The sequence below is a fragment of the Cylas formicarius genome, unplaced genomic scaffold (genome assembly GCF_029955315.1).
Source record: "Cylas formicarius isolate icCylForm1 unplaced genomic scaffold, icCylForm1.1 PGA_scaffold_8__14_contigs__length_24414737, whole genome shotgun sequence".
Lineage (NCBI taxonomy): Eukaryota > Metazoa > Arthropoda > Insecta > Coleoptera > Brentidae > Cylas > Cylas formicarius.
The window spans coordinates 19,406,063-19,421,100 of record NW_026844361.1 but is presented as its reverse complement, the minus strand read 5'-3'; the positions used below and the strand labels follow the sequence as shown (position 1 = coordinate 19,421,100).

Genomic DNA, 15,038 nt, shown 5'->3' with positions numbered 1-15,038 from the left:
AGCTACAAGAAAACAAAAAACCTCCAAATAATCACTTTTTTCCACAAGCTGAACATTTATTCTAACTTAAATGTACTTTGCCTGTTTAGAAGTTTGTTTCGGCTCTTTTGAGATTACCCCCCAAACTTCATTTTTTAGTGCCGTGTTTTTCTTTAAATATTAGCTTTAGAATATTTTTTTCAACGCCATCGTGTAGCGGTATTTTCATATTTTCGTCATAAACTAGATTTTCATATGCACCCCAAGTTGTGGGACTGAGAGTCGATTTTCTCCATTTTAATTTACTTCTTGCAAGAGGAAAAAGAAATAGGTCGGAGAACATGTGTTGAAGTGTACTTGCGGGACAATTTTTATCTACCTAACGGAACGCAATTAAATTTTAACCTACCCAGTTGAATCTGAATGACCAGGGCGCACTAGAAACGACGTCCACCAAAATCTCAGTCTGCGAGGCAATCTGTCGGTTGTCAAATGGTGTCATTTTACATGAACCAAAAGGCGAGCGCACATTAGTCCCGAGAAAGTACAAAGGTCATTGCAAAAAAAAAAAAATTGAATTTATTATGTAAAATGCTGCGCATAATTCAACACGTATACAATCAATAAAAATATGTATTTTAATATTTTCCCCGTTGGGTTTACTCATATAAAAATCTTCCCAATTGTCTAATGACATACTTAAATGTCGCTCGCGTTCCCGCTTACATCTAACCGTCATCAGTCGCCAAAAACATTCTCTTGGATCACAAAACACTAACAGCGTACGGATCGACCTCCAAATTCTGCTTCAAGACGGCGCTCAACACCAACTCTACGTTACACACGACCTTCTGCTTCTCCTTTTTGTTTTTCAACAGGTCCGCAACGAGATGGAGGTCGTGTTTCGTTGTCAATATGAAATAACTCAACGGCGAATTCGAGTTGGTCACCTCAATCTGCGCCTTGGTCCTCCTTATCCGTTCGACCACGCCCCCGCAACACTCGATCAGCTCCGCGACGATTTTTTTGCTCGGAAACACACTCGGAGTGACCCAAAAGAATTTGCCCTCGAACAGTTTCTCTCTCTTGAAGCTCTGCAGGGTATTCTCGATGGTCACCTTGTACTTCTTGTTGAACTCTTCTGTGGGAAGATTGAACGTGATCTCGGGTAGGAACTCTTTGGCTGCATGACTCTGCTCGATCCACTTTTCCGAAACGACGTGTGCGTTCTTGCACACGGCGAACAGGAGCTTGTGCGAGCGCACAAGCCGGGGCATCACCAGGTGCGTGAAATCTTTGGTATCAGTCACGACGGTCCCGCCCAGCTCCCTGAAATGGATTCCGTTCGAGTTCGTTTTGGGAAGGATGAGGAGGGGGCGGCGACTCACTTGACTTTTCGGTGGAGTTCCCGCGCGCCCTCGCCGTCGAATTGTGAAAACAGAACCCGGTAGTCCGAGTTCGCGACCGCCTCGCTGATGTTGTCGTTCTCATCCGTACGCTCCGTTTTCAGTTTCTTTGGTTTCGGCAGCGCGACCGGCGAGGCGGACCTCTTCACGCGCTCGTACGATTCTTGCGAGATGTTTATTGGCGCCTTCCACGCGTCTATAAGTCGATGACGTCATATGTGAATGTCAAACGATCAAAAAAATACAACTGAACAACAGCCTTCATGTGTTTTACTGACTGGCAGAAATCCTTAGATCGACCAATTCCATTCAACATAATCAAAACAATTGAAAACATATACAGGCAAAATAACATACAAGCAAAACTAAATGGCGAACTAACTCAACAAATCCGAAATAGAGAAGTGAAAATTCTGTCTGACGCAGATGACACTGTTCTTGTGGCGCAGACGCAGAAAATTGTGATTGAGGACAAAATAAAACAATAAAAAATTAAATTCAATTATTTAGGAATTAAAATGTCTGGATATGGAGACGTTGACACCTAGAAGTAGACAGAAAGGAAAGAGAGGCAGAACCTCGATGGCGACAACTGGAGCCACAGAAAAGCAGAGCATAGTAAAACGAACAAAAACTGCATTTATTTTACCGCATAACACTTTGTTCGAGGTAAAAGTTTTTTTTATATTTCTTAAGAAGTTCTATACAGGCAGAAATACAGAGAATTGATGTAAAATCAGTTTCCTGGCCAGTTTTCAAAGAAAAAATAAATAAGATCCCAGACATAACTTTTAATTACCACCTGACTAAGGTATTATTAAGATGTGACACAAAACTGTCCTAAACTGACCAAAACTAACCTACTAATTAGAAATATCAAATCGTAGCAGGCACCACTCATTTTAGTTTTTACATAAACGATGTGATTCATTAGTGGACTACTCTGAATTCCTGAGGCAACTAAATTTTCATGTTCCTTCAAAGACTGCAAGGGCATCATCTGTGTTGCATCTAGTAACCCCAAAAAATAATTTTTTGATAAAAGGTCCGTGCGTTTTGTGTCTTGATGATTCACAGTTAACCACATTAATCAAATATAAATTTTTCTTACGACTTAGATAGGGGATTATGTGCTTTTAATGTTATTTTGCTGGAGATAATATACTTAAATAGTTATAGTTTCTAAACAGATGTATATATTGAGTAGAAAAATAATATTAATTTAGTTAGTTAAATACCCAGAAAAAAAGACAAAAAAATTTGGTATGTAATATGAAATACCCAATTCTTACAGCATCGGATATATTTTAAATTTTATTTCAAAAGTGACGATTGCAGGTCTAAACATATCTAGCAATTTCTTAAACGCCAAGCCTTTCTTATGTATTAATTATTTAGTTATATATTTGATATTAATTTCATTTTAGAAGGTAACCTGCTTTTTCTACTCCCTTCTGTAAAATACCTAATTATACACTGATCTAGCGTGAGGAAACTGTCATTTTACAATGTCACTGTCATTTCCTATGACTGCGAGCCGCTTTGGATATTTCCGAGAGCAATAGTTTGCCAAAGAGAATAGACAGATAGTTAGAGAATATAGTTAAATAGTTACAGTTTCTATATAGCGTCTTCTAAACAGATGCTAGATAATAATAATATATTATGCAACAAGTGTTGTAAAAGGTAGGAGTTTATTTGGCAAGAGCGGAGCCCAGCGGAGCGACTGTTTAATAAATGAGTGACTTAAGTTTCCTAAACGTGTTGCATACTATACTTTTTTTACGACCGTTAGTTTTTGGGTATATTTTTGTAAAACAACACGAATATATTCATATATTCATGACATGACTGTCAGAATTTGCAACCGTCAAAGGGGCTCGGATCCGAAACAAGTGACGCTTGCCGCACGCTAGATCGGTGTATAGTCAAATATTTTACAGAAAGGGGTATAACAAGTTTATTATGATTATTATTATTAAATATGTTGCAATTTAGATCTCACTCACGCATCATGTTGGGAACCAATTTGGGATCAAAGCTCATGTTGGGCGGACTCGAGTACGTCTGGTACGCCTGGTTCTCTGTCTGATTCAGGGCGGCAAAGTTCCCCAGAATCACGTCGGTGAGCCACTGGACGTTGACGACCGGTATACCCCACTTTTTCGCGTGAGTGAACTTCGTACCGTCCACCTTGGCACATATTAGCAGCGTATTGTGCTTGGAGAAATACGAGGTGCACTAAAAAGTATCAAATTATTTTTGCTGTTAACCATTTATAGAATTTTTTTCATTTAATCGAAGAATTAATCTTACTTTCGCCCCCGTATATTGTATCATCTGCTTAATCATGTTCCGGATGTTGCCCTCAAATCCGCTGATCGAGATCAAATGTTTCGAAGCGGGTCGAATATCGAAATAGATTTGAGGCAGGTGCAGGGCTGTCCACGGCGGCAGCACCTGCTTTCGTTTGATGACGTCGCTCAGCCACCGCACCGTCACGCAACGTTTGCAATCCCTAAGGGCCTGCATCACGACGCCGTGGCGCTGAGTTTCACAGAGCACGTGGGTCACTTTGCTCCCATATTGTTTCTCCACTTCCCCTGCGGACAGGGTGGTGAAGAGAGGTCTGTTAGGCGCGCTTCACTTTGTATCTGGGCAGTCAATAGAGGCAATATCTGTGACGAAAACGCTGATCGCGGCCCTCAATCGTCAGATAAAATGAAAAAAAAAAAGTGCAGCAGAAACTGAGAGCTAAATAGGAGAAGCATGGATAATGTTGAGTATCAAAATTTCTGGTCCTACCTAAAAATTTGAATGTTTCCAATACAAATCATTCTAATCAACATTAGTATTTCTTCCAGGTCCACAGCTCTTATTATCAATTTGCATATATTTGTTTTGGTACATCTTTTAAAACGATCTATCCACCAATAAATATTTTTGGATTTTGCACGTTAACCCCAGTCAGACACTAAATAATTTCTTTGCAGAAAAAAAATATAATTTTCTTTGAGATTTTGCTGTATCTTTTGTGGTACTCTGAAAACGCGTCAAATGCATAAATCAGACTGAACAATATTGTACTAGATAGTTTCACAAACATGTCAAGACTTGTCTGGCACGAAGAACATTGCCTATAAGGTAATTATAGCACAATACTACTGATACTATTATGGTAACCAAATTTGAACTCCCTTATACTCCTTTTAATATCCCGCCACATCGGATGCCAAAAAAGTCAAAACTCAGAAACGTACCTCCATATTTCTCGATTTTTTGCTGCCAACCAGGCAGTCGCTCCTCCAAAAAATCTTCAATCTCCACCACAACAAATATACACCCTAGCAGAAACAAGTCGGGAGGCACTGTAAAAGAAAATCGCAGCTGCAGTAAGGAGTTAAACATGGCATCGGAAGGGATACAGGAGGCGTGGCTTACGTTTCAAATTAGGATTATGCCCGTAGAAAGGTCCGACACGATGCTGCACCGGCAACGGCGGTTTCTGCGAGTACTGCAACTTGGGAGGTTCGTTCGGAGGCGTGGAAGGCAACTGAGGAACCGGAGTCTTAATTATTTCTCCGTTGGGCCCGTTGATTACCCGCCGCTGCTGCAACGCTATAATTTCCTGGGGCTTCGAGTTGATGGCCGCATTGTGTTGGGCCGTCATCATCCTATTTAGAAAAAACGGCAGTCATATCCGCCCCAACCCGCCTATCCTAAGGGCGCCTAACCTCAAAGTCCCTGCCGCTGATGGTTCGGGTATGGTTTCCTGGCGGGGCCCGCCTATGGTTCCACCACTCTGCAGCTTTATGCTGAGCATATTTGCTAAAGCGGTCTTAGTCTTGGGATTGACTTGGACTTGGGCAGGACTGGTGGTCGAATCCGCGGACGGCGGCTGATTCGGCGGTCTTACCGCCGCTTGTTGTGGTATCGCCCCTAAAACGCCCAGTTCACTGCACCATGCGCACTATTTCTTTAAGTTTCGGTGTTTTTACTTTTTAACTTTACTTTGGCAAGAAAATAAGGTCTTACAAGATTCACCCACCCACCGACAACTAAAATAGTCACCTTGCTGAGTCAGATGCGTTTTCTGCGCCTGTTCCCGTTGCAGCTGCAGCTGTTGCAGTCTGTACTGCCGCAACTGCAGCTGGTGCTGTTGTTGCTGGTTCTGGTCAACGAATTGTTGCCCAGCGGTAGGACCTTGGTTGATTGGACTTAGGCCAGGGGTGTGCTGAACATTTGCTGGGGGCGGATTTTGCTGGGTGATGGTGCCTGGCGTGATGTTCTGCTGGATATTCGGCGGTAACACGATGCCTTGCTGTTTGGCCTGTTGCTGGAGCCACTGAACTTGTTGCTGGGTCGTCAGACCTGGGGGCACATTGCCTCTGATCAATATGTGACCGCTTCCCCTCTGCTGCATCTGTTTCGCCAGCTGCAGTTGCCTTTGTTTCTGCAGTCGTGCGACGAACAGGGCCTGTTGCTCGGGCGGCATTTTCTGTAATTGGTTGTGGGTGTGGGCGTCGAGCTGTATAAATTGCCGCTGGGGAATGCCCTGCTGCTGACCCGGGGGCCACTGGACCCGAGGTCCGGTTCCCGTGGGAGACTGCTGAACCACGCCCACAGGGCGGTGAATCGCTTGTTGGCCTTTATTTCATTAAATACATTATCCACAAATTATTATTATTTATTTAAAAATTCAATTTTGGGGAATGAATAGTCATTTCTTTTCTGGTGCACCTCGTAAAATTTTGCCGTCTGCTGGTATCGCGAATAATAGCTCACAGTTTTTAACACAATGACAAAATTGCAAATTTTTGTTGACCTTGTTGACTCGCAAATATGTTTTTTGTTACCAGCGCTTTTTGTTGATTGGTTTAAACTACACTTGCTTGTATTTTTTTACTGATCCTCCTGCATATAATAGCTATAATGACTCCTAAGAATATTTTTTCACTTATGTAATTGTTTATAGTCCAGACTACATTTTTGCAAAATTTCATATTTGTTTTATAAATAGATATAATAGACCCGTCATTTGAAATTTAAGCGAATATAAAATAATAATCAGGCAAATCTACAATTTTATTTTTCCCCGTTTTTTTCGTTCAGTTCTTTGTTTAACTAGACTATTTGGAAATCTTCTACTTTAATTGTCACCTTACCTTGAAGCTGACCCTGCTGCTGCTGTTGCTGACCTTGCGCCCATAATTGCTGATTGATCTGAGGCCTCTGCTGCTGCTGATTGGCCAACACTTGCTGATTGATCATGTTGCCCTGTTGGAATTGCGACCTAACCACCTGCTGATTTAACTGAGGATTTATCTGCTGCTGCTGATTGGGCAGACCCCCATTTAACTGCTGCTGCTGCTGCTGTTGTTGTTGCTGCACCAACCCCTGGTCGAGACCTAATTGTTGACCAATACTAGTTGGACTCATGTTACTCTGCTGAAGGTTCTGCTGATGCAGCTGCTGCTGGTTAAGCTGTTGTCCCAGATTTTGAGTATTCAGTTGCTGATTCAACACTTGGACATTCATCTGATTGAGCGATTGTTGGTTCATTTGCGGCAGCGGTGTTTTTTGTTGCTGTATCGCTTCAATTGGCTGCTGATTAAAGCCCTGACCAACGAATGGGGGTTGCTGCGATTGGATACCGCCTGCCAAATTCGGGTTCTGTAAGATTTGCTGTTGTTGCTGGGACGTTACCATCTGCTGTTGGCTGAATAACGGCTTCTGTTGTAGCAAATGCTGCCCGAAATTTTGGTTCGGGTTAACATTTTGCTGCTGAAGGGTTCTGTTCTGCATGGACAACTGGTTCGCCTGATTCAATTTCATTTGCATCTGGTTTTGAGCTCTAACCTGTTGGTTTTGGTTAACTATTTGTTGATTTTGATTAAGTAACTGTTGTTGCTCCCGTTTCAACTGCTGCAACTGTTGAATTTGTTGATTATTCAACTGGCCTAGATGTTGAGTTTGAATAAGGCCCTGCTGCGGCTGCTGCCCGCTCAAAAGCTGCTGACTCTGACTTGTTTGATTCAAAATCTGTTGTCCTTGCTGATTTACCAACTGGCTAGTCGGGTTCATAATCTGATTCTGCTGATTCATCAATGGCCCTTGGCTTTGCTGTTGCACCATCAATTGATTTTGCTGGTTGATTAAAATATTTTGATTCTGTTGATTAAGTAACTGGTCATGTCCCTGCTGACTTTGCTGGGTAATCAATTGATTTGAAATTAGCTGTTCTTGGGGCTGTTGCTGCCCCTGTTGGGCGACCAAGTTATTTGGATTCTGCTGCTGAAGCAGAACATTATTCTGATCTCTGTCTTGGGTCAATAGCTGAATCTGTTCTTGTTGCTGATTCACTAATTGGTTTTGATTTTGTTGGTTGATTGGCTGTCCCTGCACTTGCTGATTAAGCAATTGGTTCTGAAGATGCTGCTGATTCAACAACTGGTTTTGACTTTGTTGAGCCAATAGTCCTCCCTGGTTTTGCTGACTGATTACTTGATTCTGCTGTTGTTGATTTAACAACTGATTTTGCCTTTGCTGTTGGCTGATCAACTGTCTCTGCTGCTGGGTCATAATAGGACTTTGAGGTTGGTTAATTAGCTGGCTTTGACTTTGTTGATTATTCATCATTTGATTTTGATTCTGCTGCTGGTTTGACAACTGATTCTGGGTCTGTTGAGCCATCAACTGACTTGGATTTGGTTGTTGGCTTGGTTGCTGTTGACCAACCATCTGACCTTGGGGCAGCTGGCCAATGAGCTGATTTTGTGCTTGTTGATTAATAATCTGGTTCTGCTGAATTACTGCCTGATTTTGTTGAATAAGCTGAGTGTGCTGTGTTATTAATTGGTTAGAATTCTGTTGTTGGTTTAACAACTGTTGTTGGTTCTGCATTAATTGCAAATTCCTTTGAGCTAGTTGCTGCTGCATAAGCTGTTGCTGTTGTTGAATGGTAAGCTGACGTCCAGAAGCTCTTTGCACATTTTGCTGATTTTGCTGTATTCTTTGCTGTAACAGTTGTTGGTGAATCTGACTTGTGTTTAATTGACCTCTAAGCTGTTGAAGATTGGCTCTGTTGGCTTGTGGGGTTCCAACAAGGCGGTCAATGTGAAGAGGATTTTGCTGTGTAATAGTTTGAGATTGATTTGGAGTATGATGCACAATAGACTTTGGGACCTGGGAGGGGGACATAGAACTAACATTTGCAAAGCTAGTGGATGCTGACAGTTCAGCTTGATTTGTTGCTGATGATATCAACCCTTGAGGTCTAACAGATTGAAGATTTTGATTGCTAAGCTGCATTTTATTAAGGAAGCTGGGAGCTACCACATTTGGAGGTGCAACTGGATCAGAGCAAGAAGTTGTCTGAATCGTTGAAGATGAACCAGGCTGATTCCAAGGCATTCTCTGTTTTAATTTTTCTAAAAGTGCTTGTGTTGATTCTGAAACATCTTTTTCTTCTGGTTTCTTCTCAGACATGTCAGGTTCAAATCCAGTTATGGCAGTTGTACTTTCATGTGGTTTTGGCGGGGGTGGCCAAGCTATTAATTTTGGATGAAATAGAATGGGATCCGCCATAGCATTATTTTTAATTGATTCTACAATCCAGTCAGGGGTCACTATTGAAATTCCAGTTGATTCAGCTTTTAAATATTTTGGAGAGTCAGTGATTCCTGTCACTAAATAATTACACTGTTCACTAAGACGATTGTGTACAAACCCGCCATTATATGTAATAAGAGCCCAAAGTGAGTTGCGATCTTCTACTTGTGAAAAAGAAAATACCAAGTTTGTGAAAAGTCTAGGAGTTGTGGGATACAAATACGGTTTAATTTCTACACGTTTTCTCAAACGAGCGCACATTAAAATCCATTTGGGTAAAACTGCAGGTATCTCATAGAGATCATTGGCATCCGCAATATCATTCTCTTCAACATTGTGACCGACAATTAAATGGGTTACATAGTCGGAGAGATAGTTCATGTGCTTGGCACCACCAGTTCTCAGCAAATTATCGATCTAAAATACAAAATTTATATAGAATTTTTGCAATTCTCACGACTTTAGTAAGGCCACCTTTTCGTGTATTTCTCCGCTTATGAAGTATTTAATATCTTTAAATATTTCGTCCGTAATTTCTATATCCAAGAATTCGTCGCCGAATTCTGCCATTTTGTCAGAAATTTTATTAAATTTACGTTTGAAATTGTTTACAACTCCATCATGTTGACACGTTACTGAAGTTAGCGGCGAAATCAGCCCGCCTTGACATTTAGTTTTGGTAACTGTATAAAACTAAAATTCCCGGTTGGGTGATACGCTAATTTTCGAATAAGATTTTTTAATATTGAACCTATGACGAATTTTTCCTAGGTTCTTACAAATATTGTAATTATGGACTATTATTTCAGATTGATTAATTTAGGTTTCGTAAAGGAATCGCTTCGAACTCTTTTTGACCAGGGGGTTATTTGCTTTTCAGTAATTGGCGGCACTTGTTCTCTCCGCGGCAAGTCGGCCAAAAAGTACAGTTAATGTCGGACGGTCTCCTTTTAATATCCAAAAATATCCGAGCCATCCCGTAGCTTTTAGTTAATAAAATTAATTAAAGTGAATTCAAAAACTCATCCCAATGGCGGAAGCGGATAAATTAAACATCGATAGCATTATTGCTCGGTTACTCGAAGGTAATTTCGCGAAGGTCATCGGATTCTTGTTGACAAAAATAATGGCGTCTTGGAATACGCCTTGGAAGTGTCAAAGTTGTTAATAAATTCGCGATTTTTAGTGCGGGGAGCGAGACCAGGAAAAAATGTTCAGTTGACGGAGAACGAAATACGAGGATTGTGTTTAAAATCCAGGGAAATCTTCCTTAGTCAGCCGATATTGCTGGAATTAGAGGCCCCTTTAAAAATTTGCGGTAAGAAATAACTACTTTCTTGTCTAGTAAACTTGGCTAATAGGTATATCCCTGATTTAAATATCGAAGTGCCGAACGTTTTGGCTGCAGGTTTAACTATTTTCCGGTCGGGTCATATAAAAATAGCTAAAAACGCGTTGTGAAAATAGTAAGGTGAAGAATTTCAGTCAAGTTTCCATTTTGAGCGGCACATAAAAAACTGTTTGTTGACGGCAATCAATCCTTGAATAACTCGGGAAAAAAAAAGAACTTTAAGATAAATATTATTGATTTTGCTGCTGTTTATGTAATGTTCTGATTTCCGTCGAACTTCAAATTCTCGCAAAAAGGTTTTATTAGTAAAAATTCGTCAATATAAATTTGTTCCTGCGATAAATTTTTATTTTACGATGGTAGTAAATTAAGGGAGTGATTCAGCAGTGATGTAAATAGATAGCAGGTAACTTATTTACTTGGGATTATTGAGATAAAGTCCTCAAAATAAACGACATTCTGTGTAGAAAAAGTTTATTTTGGGTTTATTCCTAATGCTATAAAATGTAATATTTATACTTATTTTGCGCTTGAATAATAAACATTTACAGGATAATGCGGTTTTTGCCCTTGTTTATGTGTTTCGCGTTAAACAAACTTTGAACTTGTTTTATGTACCACGTCAATATTATGTTAACATGCATACTAATTAATCTATACATGTTTTTTCATCAGCAGAGTTATTATTGTCCACACCCTGTGTGGCGAATTAATTTCATTGGGTGGAGTTTGGTTCTACTTTCTCTTTTCGATAGGATAATAATAGAGCTAGGGGATTTTTTATTGTTTCATTAATTAAACTCGTCTGGTTCGCAGGTGACATTCACGGTCAGTACTATGACCTGCTGCGTCTTTTCGAATATGGTGGCTTCCCTCCTGAATCCAACTACTTGTTTTTGGGTGATTACGTGGATCGTGGCAAACAGTCGTTGGAGACGATCTGTCTGTTGCTCGCGTACAAAATTAAATATCCTGAAAATTTCTTCCTGCTACGCGGCAATCACGAGTGTGCGTCCATTAACAGAATTTACGGATTCTATGACGAGTGCAAAAGACGGTTAGTCGTCCCCCGCCCTTGTATACAGGGTGTCCAAAAAGTGTGGAAACTTTTGTTTTTTTCAACGTTAATCTTTCAGGTATAACATAAAACTATGGAAAACTTTTACGGACTGTTTCAATTGCTTGCCAGTGGCGGCCATTGTGGACGAGAAGATATTCTGTTGTCACGGAGGTGAGGTAAGAGCATGGGTCTGAGCTTCTTGGGTAACAGTGGATGTTTGCGGTTAGGTTTGAGTCCAGATCTTCAATCCATGGAGCAGATCAGGAGAATAATGCGGCCGACAGATGTGCCGGATCAGGGTCTGCTTTGCGACCTGCTCTGGTCTGATCCTGACAAAGACCAAATGGGGTGGGGCGAGAACGACAGGGGCGTGAGTTTCACGTTTGGGGCCGAGGTGAGTGAGAAAGTTGTTTTTATTTTGTCACTTATCGTCCGAAACACAAAGTAATAGAGACACGAAGACAAGACAAGAACAAATTTAATAAGGTACATGTAAAAATAATTTCCACTAATAACAATTATAACAAATACAAAAGTAACCAGCAATTAATAGTAAGGCGAAGGTGGTATTGGGGCTGGTCAATTGACCACTTTTTAATTGACTAGTCAAATTTGATCGTTTTTTTTAATGACATCTTGCTTCTACAATTGCTAACAATCATAATATCTATTTTATAATACATTATTTTGCGTTTGTGATGTTCAATTTACCTATAATCCTCTTCAAGGAATACCCCAAAAACAATACTTTGCAAAAAAATATCGACTCCATTTAGTTCTCAGAATTTGACCTGTAATAAATAAATATATAAAAAAACTTAAACGTCAAAGATAAAAAAGGAGACGAATTTCAGAAAAGATTCCATTTTAATTTCCATCTATTTCAGTTTTAAAATCAATACTGGAGGATGTGTTGATAATTTTTTTTGGCACATTTTGACCTACCCCTAAGGCGCGATGCGAGTTTCAGTCAATGGTTTTCTTGTTACATTTGAACTACCACTTCCTTATATTTATATATGTATATATTTATGTCACTGTTATTTTATTATTTTATTGCAAGTTACCTATAATTTGGTCAACTGGACCGGTGACTTTTGGGTAGGTGTATTCCTTTGATGAGATATTCCATATCGAAATTGAGTTCCAAAAAATAACAACAAAATTTGGCATACATGTAACGGAATCGGCGGCATCAAGCTCTCCAATTTCTGCATTTCCTCAGAGAAATAAATATACCTATTCAATTTCATACGTTAAGGAAATGCAGAACATTTTACACTACAAATTTAAACTTTAACAAGTAACACTGTAAAAGTATTTTTTGCGAAGCCAATGACGTATGGTTCAGCAATCTTTTGAGAGACACAATTTTTAAGTTTGATCTACTTATTTTTTATCCATTTATGTCAGTGGAACGTGAAAATTCAGCAAAAACTACAAATCGCAAAACCTTAATGAGCCAATGACACATTAAACCAGAATATTATGTTTCAAATACCACGAAAGCCATGGTTAGAATGTTGGAAAAAAACATGGCTATAATTATGGTTACCAATTGTAATTGTGTTTTTTTTTGTTTTACAATTTTTTCATTGATATTTGAATGTGATATGTAGCATGAACAAATTTCTGGTGTTCGATCGCAGGTCGTCGGCAAGTTCCTCCACAAACACGACTTTGACCTGATATGCCGCGCGCATCAGGTCGTAGAAGATGGCTACGAGTTTTTCGCGAAGAGACAATTGGTGACGCTATTCAGTGCGCCGAATTATTGTGGTAAGTGAAATCCCCTCCCTGTTCCCGCCACCGTGTCTTCAAAAGTGGTCGAAATAAATAAGAACTAAAAGTTCAGATTGTCCCGAAATTATATGTTATGACATGACAATTGTTTCGACAACACCGTGTCTTTATCAAATTTAATATTTACAAACTACCTGCTACTATATATACCGAAAAATGACAATAAAACCTTAATTAATGTTGTTTTGAGAATTTAAGTTCAATAAGGGAGAGGTATTTAAATCTAATTGATCGTTAAGCAATACATTTGCATGTCTAAGGTAAGGTTTTTCCCAAATGCATAAAATTGAAAACCAACAACAGAAGTGTCGCTGCAAAGAAAGCCCAGATCCAAGGCCAGATGTGGTTTAAAAATAGCTTTCAGAACTAACAATACAATAGGAAAATATTTAAAAAATAATAAAACGAAATGTCCAAAATCCCAAAAATCAGGTGTCTACAGGTTAAAATGTGGATCTTGTCCTAAAATTTATATTGGACAAACAGGTAGATCCTTCGCATTAACGAACATAAAAGAGCGTTTAAAAACAGTAACTTAGATTCTAATTTTGCTACTACACACTTAAACACAGAAAAACACATTTTTGACGACAATTTTGATATTTTACATACAGCCACAAAAAGTAGAAAATTAAATTTATTGGAAGCCATGTAGATTAACAAAATGAGACATTCAAATGTATTGCTTAACGTGAAAATCTGAACTTTTAGTTCTTATTTATTTTGATAAATGGATTTTCATCAAGTAAAAGCCACCTCAGTTCAATTTTCAAAAGTGGTCCCGGTGTATTATTATCTTTTTGCCCTTGGGTGAGAGGCGTTTTAACTGAAACAACAAATTTAGGCGAGTTTGATAACGCGGGCGCAATGATGTCCGTCGACGAGACGCTGATGTGCAGTTTTCAAATATTGAAGCCGGCCGACAAGAGGAAATTCCAGTACAACATGAACGCGGGCCGACCCGTGACACCGCCCAGGGGGGCCACCAACAAGAACAAAAAGAAGTGAACTAATTTATTGATAAGCCTAGGTTTAGCGTCATCATGAATGTTTTCCCACCCTCCTCTCATCCTTGTCCCTGTCCCCGTCCTCATATACATGTACCGCAAAAGTAATCGGAAGATCCGTTCATCCTAGGTTAAGTACAAATCAAATGTAAGAGAAATCAGGTTAATTCGTTGTATATCCGGTCTATCAGATAACACTAGTACGTAAAAATGTCGTGGGGTGCCGTTTCGCCGTATTTTTTGGTGGGGCGTAGAGTTTTACCGAACATTATATGTACATTTTAGCAGAAATAAAATGAAACGGCAAAAAAATCTATTTGCGAAACTTTTAGAAAGCAAAAAAAAAAGAATTGAAGTCAAAAAGAATTGAAGTCGCACCGCGCCGCGCTATATTTATTACTTTCGTATTCCTCACTTTTCTTTTAATATTTTTTTTTTCATTAATCCGACTTTTGTATAAAATGTATTTTTATATGTGTATAAACTTCGCAAAAATCTCTAATTGTTTGGTCCCCCGCCAGTTGAAAATGTTCATCTTAAATTGATTTTTTTTTTGTATCAATGCGTACATGGTTTTTGGATCTGCGTCGTTATTTTATGTCAACAATAAAATTTTTATTTGAAGAACGACTTTGCTGTTCCCTCCGGCGAACGTCATAAGACTTGCGTTTACGTTAACGGTGTGCTGCGCTTGTCAATGGCGTCGCCCAAAATCAAACGTCGCAATAATTTACTGCAGTTTCAAAATTTCTCTCGGCTAACAAAGTTTGGGTTGGGAAACACGTTAGGTCCTTGGAGTATTGTGGTCTGGGGTTAGTTCC

The 15,038-nt window shown here is 39.5% G+C and overlaps 2 protein-coding genes across 2 annotated transcripts; one reads left to right on the top strand and one right to left on the bottom strand.

The window, feature by feature from the left end:
* Positions 1 to 569: 569 nt before the first annotated feature.
* LOC132706126 (PAX-interacting protein 1-like) lies at positions 570 to 9,631 on the bottom strand. Its single transcript, XM_060677266.1, has 10 exons — positions 9,471 to 9,631; positions 6,551 to 9,413; positions 5,457 to 6,032; positions 5,120 to 5,324; positions 4,827 to 5,059; positions 4,646 to 4,753; positions 3,702 to 3,988; positions 3,395 to 3,626; positions 1,368 to 1,581; positions 570 to 1,308 (listed from the first exon to the last, which is right to left on the bottom strand). The coding sequence occupies exons 1-10, from the start codon at positions 9,564 to 9,566 to the stop codon at positions 744 to 746; spliced, it is 5,379 nt and encodes a 1,792-aa protein (XP_060533249.1). The 5' UTR covers positions 9,567 to 9,631; the 3' UTR covers positions 570 to 743.
* A 256-nt stretch (positions 9,632 to 9,887) lies between these two features.
* Positions 9,888 to 14,714, top strand: LOC132706141 (serine/threonine-protein phosphatase alpha-2 isoform). The gene is made up of 7 exons (XM_060677294.1): positions 9,888 to 10,081; positions 10,183 to 10,314; positions 11,164 to 11,404; positions 11,484 to 11,578; positions 11,635 to 11,801; positions 13,057 to 13,186; positions 14,055 to 14,714. Exons 1-7 carry the CDS (start codon positions 10,027 to 10,029, stop codon positions 14,216 to 14,218), a joined length of 984 nt encoding a protein of 327 aa, XP_060533277.1. The 5' UTR covers positions 9,888 to 10,026; the 3' UTR covers positions 14,219 to 14,714.
* The last annotated feature ends 324 nt before the right edge of the window (positions 14,715 to 15,038 follow it).

Excerpts from the sequence above, each read along its gene's own strand:
- LOC132706126 (XM_060677266.1), bottom strand. The coding sequence starts at position 9,566 with ATGGCAGAATTCGGCGACGAATTCTTGGATATAGAAATTACGGACGAA. Across the intron at positions 3,989-4,645 it reads AAAAATCGAGAAATATGGAG|GGGAAGTGGAGAAACAATAT; the intron begins GTACGTTTCTGA and ends CCCTGTCCGCAG. Across the intron at positions 1,309-1,367 it reads GAACTCCACCGAAAAGTCAA|GGAGCTGGGCGGGACCGTCG; the intron begins GTGAGTCGCCGC and ends AATCCATTTCAG.
- LOC132706141 (XM_060677294.1), top strand. The coding sequence starts at position 10,027 with ATGGCGGAAGCGGATAAATTAAACATCGATAGCATTATTGCTCGGTTA. Across the intron at positions 10,082-10,182 it reads TATTGCTCGGTTACTCGAAG|TGCGGGGAGCGAGACCAGGA; the intron begins GTAATTTCGCGA and ends CGCGATTTTTAG. Across the intron at positions 13,187-14,054 it reads CAGTGCGCCGAATTATTGTG|GCGAGTTTGATAACGCGGGC; the intron begins GTAAGTGAAATC and ends CAACAAATTTAG.